The sequence below is a fragment of the Rosa chinensis genome, chromosome 1 (genome assembly GCF_002994745.2).
Source record: "Rosa chinensis cultivar Old Blush chromosome 1, RchiOBHm-V2, whole genome shotgun sequence".
Taxonomy (NCBI): Eukaryota; Viridiplantae; Streptophyta; class Magnoliopsida; order Rosales; family Rosaceae; genus Rosa; species Rosa chinensis.
The window spans coordinates 65,322,264-65,333,273 of record NC_037088.1 but is presented as its reverse complement, the minus strand read 5'-3'; the positions used below and the strand labels follow the sequence as shown (position 1 = coordinate 65,333,273).

At 36.5% G+C, this 11,010-nt stretch overlaps 1 protein-coding gene and 1 long non-coding RNA gene across 3 annotated transcripts; one reads left to right on the top strand and one right to left on the bottom strand.

Annotated features, from left to right (window-relative positions):
- The first annotated feature begins 1,625 nt into the window (after positions 1-1,625).
- LOC112182554 lies at positions 1,626-7,172 on the top strand. 2 transcript variants are annotated; one of them, XM_024321064.2, is made up of 6 exons: positions 1,627-2,274; positions 3,017-3,079; positions 3,690-3,746; positions 4,994-6,094; positions 6,230-6,528; positions 6,630-7,172. In XM_024321064.2, the coding sequence occupies exons 1-5, from the start codon at positions 1,784-1,786 to the stop codon at positions 6,468-6,470; spliced, it is 1,953 nt and encodes a 650-aa protein (XP_024176832.1). In that variant the 5' UTR covers positions 1,627-1,783; the 3' UTR covers positions 6,471-6,528; positions 6,630-7,172. The 2 variants fall into 2 exon arrangements, with proteins under 2 accessions (XP_040368376.1, XP_024176832.1); XM_040512442.1 differs by lacking the exon at positions 3,690-3,746 and having other exon boundaries at positions 1,626-2,274.
- A 125-nt stretch (positions 7,173-7,297) lies between these two features.
- On the bottom strand, positions 7,298-9,365 carry LOC121050928. Its single transcript, XR_005804411.1, has 5 exons — positions 9,261-9,365; positions 9,110-9,174; positions 8,180-8,439; positions 7,794-7,984; positions 7,298-7,670 (listed from the first exon to the last, which is right to left on the bottom strand). It is a non-coding gene; the product is annotated as an uncharacterized LOC121050928 (long non-coding RNA).
- Positions 9,366-11,010: the final 1,645 nt, after the last annotated feature.

The following is an 11,010-nucleotide window of genomic DNA, read 5'->3' as shown; positions in this document are numbered from 1 at the left end:
TTTCTTGAGATACAGGATGTGTATATGCATGTTTGATTAATTTTTACAAGAGAGTTTAAACGTGTTTGTTACTGATTTTTTGGTACTTATTTTCAATGTTTTTGAACAAAAAATGAATGGATCTTAGATGAAAAGCTTTTGTTGGGTCATAATTATTGCTTCGATCGCGATTTTCTTTTTCGGTTGAATTGACACTGGTCCAAATATCCGAGCATCCTCGCTCAAATAAAGAGCATAAACAAAAATGGAAAGTTGTGTGTGTGGGTCACTTTATCTTGGGGAGATTAGATTAAGGCAAGGAAACACCGATTTTTTTTTTTTTTTTTTGGTAAGCAAGGAAACACCGTTTTGGTTGAATTGAAACGTGCATGACAGGTACGTTCTACGTCACCATGCTTCGGGTATACTGGCACAAACTGATTTCTATTATGTTACACGAGTAATAATTAGTCCTGAATATAATACAGGTGGTGATCGATTTAGGACTATTTTTTTATGGTACACTTTGTATCATTGAAGTTCAAGATTATATAGTATTCTTCATGAATTCTTGACAAAATCTACAAATACTTCAAATGTCGTGTCTCGTACTATGTATTAGTCATCATGTCATTGTAGTACGTTGGTCTTGTTAGCACAATGAGTATGCCTACTGCTAGTAATGGTGATGTGCCTAGTGCTTGTGATGTGCCTAGTGCTAATGGCAGTAAGGTGCCTAACATGCCTAGTGTACTCGGTAAGCTAGGAACACCAACGTGTGGTCTAATCAGGACAACTCAAGCTGTTCAGTTTGACTCAGTTGCATGGACAATTAATCCTGACCGCATCATGAAGGACACGTGGCGAGATCTGCATATGTTTGCTTAGCTGTAATGATTTTCTGTTATGTTCTAGTATAAATAGCTATTTCTCTCTGCTTGTATTCGTTACGTCCATTTTCTGTAAAAATTACCAAGCTTCAATAACAGTTGCTCTTCTTCGTTCTCTCTAGGTTTCATCTTCTTCTTCAGGTTAGGGTTTCTATTTTTCGCCATTAATGCTTACTCTTTGAGCTTTCTACTATGACCATGTCATTGTAGTTGGTCTTTCCGGTGAAACCACTCCAAATGAGACACATTTAAGGATAGTCAATCGAAGATGAGAACAGAGGATGCAGAATTTTAATCCCAAAATGCTTATACTATGTATCAGTCATTATGAAATTGTAGTCAGCCTCTCAGTGAGACCACTCCAAATGGGACACATTTGAGGAGAGTCAATCGGAGATAAGATTGAGAACAGACAATTATGATCTTAAATTTTTTTTTTTTTTGGGGATGAGAATATGAATATGTTTTAACTATTTATAATTTATGTCTGCTTTGGGGGTCCATTTTCAAAGATTAAAAAAAAAAAAAAATTTGAGCCAGTTTTAGGTTTGTTATAAAGCAGGCATTTAAAAGTGGTTTGGACAGATAGGTACAAAAATATTTTTGAAAAACCTAGCCTTTTAAGTTATTTCAGAAGTAAATTAATTACGTACAAAAAAATCTTATAAATCTTTTGCTAAATTTGAAAAACATATTTTGATATTTCGGAAGTAAATCTCAAAGAGGCCCAAAAAGATATATCAGGGCCGCTTAGCATTACGGGCTTCGCTTATGCAAGCGGGTCAGAGAAAAGTTTCGGGGAGGGATCTAGTTTGTATTGAGGTGTCGGAAACCTAGCTCAGAGCCGACTCTCTCGCTCTGAATTCTCTCTCCTCGTTCTTTTAGACCTGCCAATTCCTGGTACAAGAGGCGACATGGCCGGAGATGACGTTTTGCCGCCTCAAATCCACATGAAGGGAGGGGAGAAGAAGAAGAAGAAGAAGAAGCAGAAGAAGAAGAAGGGAACAACGGGCGACATGAGCCGTCCCCGTCCCGATTGTCATGATATGTCACCGCCTTGTGAAGTCTGTCACCGGCGATTTCCCGACAACATCACCCTCCAAATACATAGGGAGAATGTCCATGTGCTTCATATTTGTGAGATATGTGGATTATCGTTTTACTCTGATACTCTCCTCCAAACACATAAGCAGTGTGTGCATACGCTTCATACGTGTGAGATATGTGGAGTATCGTTTCGCTCTGATGCTCAACTCCAGAGTCATAGGAAATCCAAACATCCGGATTTAAAGAAGAAAAAGATGATGAAGAAGAAGAAGAAGAAGAAGAGGCAGAAGAAGAAGAAGAAGAATGAGGAGGAGGAGGAGGAGGAGAAGGCGAAGGCGGAGGGGGAGCATGCCAGCAGGTACCCGGACTGGTTGCCTTTCTTACTGCAATTGATCTCGTTGATTGTTTTATTCTTCTAAAAAGACTAAGAAATTGATGATTCTTTCCTTTCGTTACTGTTTATGCCAAGCATTAAATATCCCATTAATGACTTCTAGGAACCCTAGTCTACAATTAATGACCAACAGCTAATGCCTTGGGAACACTCAGCTTCACAACTCTGGCAAAAAAAATAAGCAGATTTAATGTATTTGTTTATGGGCATATTTGCTGTGAAATTTCTTCTTCTTCTTTTTTTTTTTTTTGAAAAAATATTGTAGAACTTGCACAAGTTCAAAGTACCTTTTAAACCTTTGGAAAAGTCTTTAGATATATAGCAGAATAATGAACAAAGACAAATCACTTGTAGTGCTATTAGATGATCTCTGATTTTTATCAACTCCATTGTTAATAATCACACATTATGCTTGGAATGATCAGCAAACAAAAAGATGCTTACTCATTAGCTATTTATCAAAATATTGAGATAAATAGAAACATGAATCAGCAAGGGAAAAAATGCTGGGTATTATTTGATCTGCCAGTAATATGATTGTGAAGCTTTTTAATAACCTAAATTGAAGTCTTGATTCTCAAATTCATTATTTTTAACATTGGAGATGATAGTAAAGTTCTGTTGCTTTTTCTGGCTTCATCATCTATACATGTCTATTAAAAGAAAAGAAAACAGTGATCTGACTTGTACTGATCCCATTCTCCAGCTTCCCCATAGAGAAGACGATGAACAAGGCGCCCTCACCCTCATCCTCAATTTCTGGCGAGAGGTACCACTTTTTGTCTCTTATTGCAATTGAAATTTTGTTGTTGATCCTTTTCCTTTTTTTTCTATATTCATCAGTGTAACTTTGCTCAGTTTCACTTTTTTTAATACATATTTCAAGAATTTGCACAATTTCAAAGTACCCTTTTTGATGATTTTAGATAACAGGATACTGAAACATTAAGATTTCTTCTGGTTAAATTGTCCACCTTCCAACTTTTTATGTTCTTTCATCAAGATGTCTTCTGGTAAAACAAAAACAAATCACTTCTAGTTCTAGTTCTATTTGGTGATCTCTGATTCTATTATATATTTATCAACTCTTATTTTTAGTAATTACACATTTGGCCTGCAATGATCAGTAAACAAAAGGGCTGCTTACTCATTAGCTCTCTATTAGATTATTGAGACAAATAGGACCATAAATCGGCAAGGAAAAAGTGCTAGGTATTATTTGATCTGCCGGTAATATGATTCTGAAGTTCTCCAATTCATTATTTTTAACATTGGAGATGATAGTAAAGTTCTGTTGCTTAATCTGGCTTCATCATCCATACATGTCTATTAAAAGAAAGGAAAACAGTGATTTGACTTGTACTGATCCCATTATCCAGCTTCCCCATTGAGAAGATGATGAACAAGGCACCCTCACCCTCGATTTCTGGCGAGAGGTACCACTTTTTCTCTCTTATATTTGAATTTGTTGTTGATCCTTTACCTTTTTTCTATATTCATCAGTGTAACTTTGCCAAGTTTCACTTTTTGGAATACATATTTCAAGAATTTGCACAATTTCAAAGTACCCTTTTAGATAACAGGATACTGAAACATTAAGATTTCTTTTGGTTAAATTGTCCACCTTCCAACTTTTTATGTTCTTTCATCAAGATGTCTTTTGCTAGAACAAAATAAAAATAAAATCAATTGTAGTTCAAGTTCTATCTGATGATCTCTGATTTCTTTTATATATTTATGAACTCTTATTTTTAGTAATTACACATTTTGCCTGCAATGATCTGCAAACAAAAAGCTGTTTACTCATTAGCTGTCTATTAAATTAATTAAGACAAGTACGAACATAGATTAGCAAGGCAAAATGCTAGCTATTCATTTTATATGCTAGTAATATCACTGTAAAGTGTAACATCCTTGAAAGCCTGAATTGAAGTTTAGGCTGTCTAATTTATTATATTTAACATTGCAAATGATAGTAAAGTAAATTGTGTGGCTTGATATATCTTCATTCTCTATAGGTGTCTATTTTTAACATGGAGATGATGGTAAAGTAGACTGTGTTGGTTGATTAAGCATCATTATCTATAGATGTCTATTAAAAAGGAGGAGGAGGGGGGGTGGGGTTGGGTTTGGGGGAACAGTAATTTCACTTGAGTATTTTGATCCTTCTTTCTCTATATCAACGCCTTGAGTAAGGGTAACTTTGTAAGAATACATACTGCACAAATTCAAAGTACCCTTAATTTGGATCAAAGTTTTAGATATTAAGATACTGAAACATCAAGTTGTCTTTTGGTAAAATTGTCCGCCTTACAACTTGTACGTTCTTCATCAAGATATGTTTGGTAAAAAAAATACAAATTAGTTGTAGATATACTTGATGATCTTTGGCTTTATTCTATATTTTGATTCCTATTATTTCTAGCCATTATGCCTAGAATGGTCAGCAATCAAAAATCACTTGCTCATTAGCTAGTCAAATTATCAAGACAAACCAGCAAGGCAAAATGTTCGCTATCAATTTGTGCTGCCAGTAATTTGATTGTACCTGTATTAAAGTTTCAACTCTCAAATTTAATTGTTTGACAATAGAGATGTCCTGCTTGACCTGTCTTCATTCTATATAGGTATTTATTAAAGAAAGAAAAAAGCTTATTTGGCTTGTATTGATCCCATTGTGCAGCTTTCCCATGGAGAAGGTGGACCAGGCAGAATCTATACTTATTATGGTGAAGTTTGACATGGATGATTCATTTTCTGGCGCAATATACGAAATCAAACTTGACCAACTTCAGCCACTTGAGCATGGTAAATCTGTGGGCGGATTTAACACTGACCCTTCAACTCTACCAATGCTCAAACCTGTAGCAGAGTTATTTGGTAAGGGCTGGAAGACGGAGGAGCTCTTTTTATTTGATTGTGCTAGAATTGGCAGCCTCTCCAAGTTATATGTTTTGGTAAATCAAATCCCATGCCCTTATCTGAAGCCTGTCACTCCCGAGTATGCATTTGCCTTCGACAAAAGCTTAGTTTCAGAACTGATTTCTCCACCAAAGACAACCAAGCAGTATTGTCTTGTTATATCGGCATATGGGATGTTGTATTATCTTGCACAGCCATTGTGCTTTCCTCAGATCCAAGAACCGTCATTTGAGCGGTATGATCCGGCCAGTGATTCATGGGAGTCATTGCCTCCTTTCCCAGATTATTCTCTAGATCAGGCACAGACCGAGATAACCGGTTATGCCGTTTGTTATGGATATATACTATTGTCCATGCAAACTGAGAAGAAATATGAAGCGGTGGCTTTTCATATTCATAGCAGAACATGGCACAAGGTGAAGACTAGCCCAGAGAATCCTTATTATTATCCCTTCTATGGGAGGGCAGTGGTTTTAGGTAGTACTATCTATGCCTTGGCGCATAATCTTGATTTGGTTCTGGTCTTCTCTTTCTGGTGGGATTCAGACAAGGATGGTGACATTGTTAAGCGGCGACATTTTCTGGGCACCCCATTGTCTCTGTTAATAACAGCCAAGTGTCATCCGCCGCGCAGGTTACTAGGGGATAGAACTCAGAATTTGGTTCATTTAGGGGGGCGATACTTTTGTGTTGTGCAAACTGGTCAGAACATTGATTCTTCTGAGTATCAGTATATGTGTGCGACGACCTTCAGAATTGCCGGTGATGGGCAAGAAATGCATATCAAGACTGTTCGCTCATCCGTTTTTCGAGTCGCGATCGAAGGGAATGATGAATTTGAAGTTCAGTTCAGCTTCACACCGTAAGTTTCTCAACACTTGTTTTTATTACATTTCTGTGTGATCTTAATACATTGGGATTCTCTTGCTGATTAATTATTTGCATTGACCAATAGAATACTCATTATTATTATTATTATTTTATTTTACAATTTCAGAGATTGCAATGACATTGAACCAGTGGAAGAACAGTACTGTGTGTCTAGTGCATTGGTTGAAAGGGAAAGTGCGTGGACTTCGGATGTCAAAGAAGACTTCTTTTCCTTCCCAACTGGTCCTAAACTGGGATTAGAGGCATTTAGAGCCAAGAAAGAAGACGAAAAAAAAGTGTTCATCTCCACTACTTCACCTGAGACTCCTCTCCTTTCCAAAGGTTCAAAAAAGAAGAAAAAGATATAAAGGGTCTGGTTTTGATGTTCCGCCGGGGTACCATTGCAACTTTTGAGGGTCGTTTGGGGTACTATCCTTGTCTTTGTTCTTTTGTTCTCGATGGGATCTGCTAGTTTATATAAACCACAATATATGTGTTCTGCCAAATAACCATATGGTATTGTGCAGTATGATTCTGATGGTGAGCATGCAAGTTGGGTGTTAGTGTTGAAACGAGGTCCCAGATTTGCGTGTAGCTGTGGACCAAGCAATGACTCTTTGGAGAGGCAGTGTGAAAGAAAAACACAGATACCTAGATATGTTCATAGAGGTCTCAGAAGATTCCAAACCCGGTGTTAGGAAGTCAGTCCAAGAGAAATTGTCATTCTGCTGGCCGGGGGAAAATGACCTGCTAGCTTTGCTATGCCCGTCAAAGACAAGTATTTTGGGAATTGATGAATTCTATTTTTGCCACACTTAACTGTCAAACATTATGATGTTGTAACGTGTAACACTCATGTCATAGTGATAACTTAGTCAGTGATTTTATGTTGAGTTTATGCAAGGCCGGTAGAGCAGGTGTAGAATTTGTCCAAAACATGGGCTCATTGATTTCAGAAATTTTCTTTCAATTAGTGGGGTTGCATGTTTGGTAATTGGAGGTAAAGCGCCTGACTCTGAAACTATTTTTGCTGCAATGTTTGGCTGTTTGAATACAGTCCAGTTATCTCATATCTTCTTTACTCGACAGCATCAAGTGAATAAATATTGGACTGAGATCTGTATATCTTGGTTTACTGCTCTGATAGAGCTACAGTTGGAAGCAATTTACAGACAAGAAGTTTGTTAATCAACCATTTTGTTTGAGTAAAAGCAAACCAATTGTGACTCTGGGAGATGTATGAAAATGCCAAGGTAAGATTAACATCGGGAAGTCTTTCACGAAGTAGAAAAGCCAAAATGAACACAAACAACTCCAAAATGCCGCTCAGATTATTTCTCCTTCACAAGTTTCGGCAAGTTCTTTGGCTGAAACAAAATATCTGAAGTAGAATGGCTATTAACACATCCAGGAAAACCAGTTTCTTAAACATAAATTATCCCAGAACTACACATCCATATTGTATTGTTACTTGAACAGTAGTGTGTCCACAAGGTACAGAATCTTCAGAGGATTCCCCAACTACTTCTCAATCCAGTTCCCTCATTTGCTGAGCTATGCTAATTGACCTGGAAATATATAGACGTTAAATTTGATTTGCAATATATAAAGACAGTAAATTAATCCAAGATTCAAGATATGAAACAATGTAACGTTAAGGTTTCAACGCCCTAAATCTAAGCATTGTTCACCTCTATTTCCACAACAGGTAAAGGCACGGAATGGCATTATAAATTGTTATGCAGTCCAAGTTCTCCTGTTTTAGTTGACATAGAAACGCCCACAGATGACATTCCAGATTTTATCGGCAAACAGTTGGAACAAATCATGATTCGGGCCCATTACTAACAATGAATTCAATCATGATTTTTTACATGATTACCTGCAGACAATGCAAGAACTTGACTTGTTTTAAAATGAAATTTCACATTGGCAGTTCAGGTTGCTGCTTCAATTGATAATCAAATTCCAGTGAAACAGAGGTGTCGACTTTAATCAAGGTTGTTTTTGTAGGATCGCCAAAATGGAATCACAATTTATTAGATATCTTACTTATATGCCAAACAATTGTTGTTACCTGCAAAGACTGAAATCGGTACATCTGAATGTAAAGAAACAGAAGGGGCAGCCAGATATATAAGAAGGTTCGCCAAGTTGTCACCGCGGTGTGACACAGGGGGTCACGCATCGGGGAAAGGCCTGAAATGTTGAAAGAAATCTGGAAATCCAGAACTATTTGCATCCAAAACGGCATGTCGATCACCGTTATCATTCCCAGAGAAAAACTCAAATATTGGGCCTCTTCCAGATGATGCATCATAATCATGGGCTGACTTCCTAGTCTCATTAGAGTAAAATAAGCAGTCGGAAAAAAATGCACGGCAACAGGAAAAATAATAGAAAATACACACATTTGATGAACCATGAACAAATACACATGCCATTTGGGCTTCATTTTCAGCAAATCAGACGTTTATGATAGAAATAAAATTCAAACTAAAGAAAAAGAGTAAACCATGCCACACACTACCAGGACATCCTTAGATTCCTTTAAAGTTAGAAATGTCTGTTCACTCTGACAGTAGATAATATGAAGCTCAATTTTCATGAATCAGACTTCTAATGCTAAAAAGGGTACCTTCTTACGCACTTAAAAGTTATAATAATTGAAATAGTCAATCATAATATGTATGCTTTAGCACTTGGCTCTTAAGATGTAATCATTAAATTAACACAACAAGCTAGTTGTTGATAAACACAAGAGGGGACCCGTCTGTGCAATGTGGATGGAACAAGTCAGAGTACAATCTGGTAAAGAGCAACAATTCTCACCAAGTCATACACCACTTCAAATCAAACTTTCAAATAATACATTGAAATTGATAGATTATTACAAAGATGGAACTAGCTAAAGCAATTCATATCCAAATGCAGCTAAAGCAATTAACAAAACAAAGAATTTTGTTATTTCAAATTCTCACTAGTTATTTGTGGGAGAAAGAAGCACCTGATTCCATTGCCAACCTCTTCCATTCCAGAGCTTTCTTTTTCATCTCTTTCCATTATTTTTAACTACTCACAAGGTGCATCTGAATCAGCTCACAACTTAAATCAATTGATTAATTAGAATACGAGTGAAAGGCCAAAAACTTCCTCACCTTGTCCGAGCGAACTGACAACTCGGTTTCTCTTTCTGCTTTGTCTATCTATGCAGAATGTTTCTTGAGCAAACTCAGCTTGGGTAAGCTTCTCAACCATTAAAGGTTGCACATAAACTTTCTTCAGCTCACTTGGCACATGTTCATCTACAATCACAATAGATAACACTCAAGCACATGGAAAAACAACAGGAAAAAAAAAAAAAAATACATGCATACACACATAAAGCTTTGCAGGGTTGACATTTAAGCTAGAGTAAAAATGGCAAGAAGAGGTCGGAAATAAACCAGACTGGAGAGCTTAGGTCATGGCAGAATTATGGAAACATAGTCAACTGCACGCAGGCACATATGTATACCTAATATTAATGTATAAGAATTTCAAATGACCAACAAATAGAACAACATAGATCATGCTCAGACTCAAGGACTCATCCTCTCAAAGTTCTCAGTTACGAAACTGATCCTTCTAAGGCTTACACTGTCTGAAGACCAAATATATTCTTTGTGTATGCTCTCCCCTGCATTATTCTACAGACAAAATCTAGATTTGAACCATACACAAATTCACAAGAAGAAAGAAATGACCAACCTCCAACTAATTATCATGGATTAAAAGTAGCAATGATGCACTATAAAATAAATAAGCTGAGAGAAAACTATGAGCAAGTAATTCGAAGGGGGTCTCATTAATGTTGAACTAATGTTCTATCAGTTCAACTAATGTTCTATCAGTTTAAGATCGAATTAGGCAGTGAACATAATTGTCTCCTGCATAATCTCATACAAGTGGTCTTTCCACTTCAAGCTAGGGACTAGCAAGGTTGTGTTTCTTTCCAAAGGCTTATCACATGTCTTTATACCTGCACCGAAATTCGCAGGAGTATGAAATCACATGATAAAGATATATAAAGAAAAATTAATATAACCAAACGGGTAAAACTATGGTATGTTAACATTTCTCATATATCAACTATTTTTACTCCTCTAAGAACTCATGTTATCACTTTGAGGACTGATATTACTATTTTCAGGACTCATATGGTAAACTAAGAAAATTTACCACTTTAAGGACTCATGTTACCACTTTGAGGACTAATATTACTATTTTGAGGACTCATGTGATAACTAAGAAAATTTACCACTTTAAGGACTCATGTTACTACTTTGAGGACTAATATTACTATTTTGAGGACTCATTTTACCACTTTTAAGACAATTGTATGCATGTCATACGTTAACATATTGTAGAATTTTCCATAATCAAACCCCCAATTCCATGTATCTCTGCTATATTCAAAATGTAGATATCTCAGAAACCTCTATGTATTTCTATTTCCAAAATCTAGATTTCTCAAAACCCATAAGCCTACGTACCCAGACACACAAAAGAAGCATATAGAGGAAGGAAGAGGAGGCCAGCGAGCTTCCTTCGCCTAACAATGGGAATATTGGTGCCTCGGATTTGCTTCGAGATTCTAGCAAGCTGGGTGTGAAGAAAGATAATTGGGCAAAAGAGGTAAGCTAGGGATCGCGTATTTTGATCTCTTTTTCCTTTTTCTTTTTTTCTTTAATTCAATCAAACTAAAATGGAGGCAATGAGAAAGTAGCTACTATATATAGCTAGATATATTTTGCCGCCAGCCACATCCAAATATTAAAAAAATTTCAGGAATTTTTTAAATTCTAGCGGCTTCTTTAGATGGACGCGGGCATGCTCTCGTTATTCTTTTTCTAATTTTTTACTTCT

Coding starts and splice junctions, on each gene's coding strand:
- LOC112182554 (XM_024321064.2), top strand. CDS start 1,784: ATGGCCGGAGATGACGTTTTGCCGCCTCAAATCCACATGAAGGGAGGG. Junction 3,080..3,689: donor TCCTCAATTTCTGGCGAGAG/GTACCACTTTTT, acceptor CCCATTATCCAG/CTTCCCCATTGAGAAGATGA. Junction 6,095..6,229: donor GTTCAGTTCAGCTTCACACC/GTAAGTTTCTCA, acceptor TTACAATTTCAG/AGATTGCAATGACATTGAAC.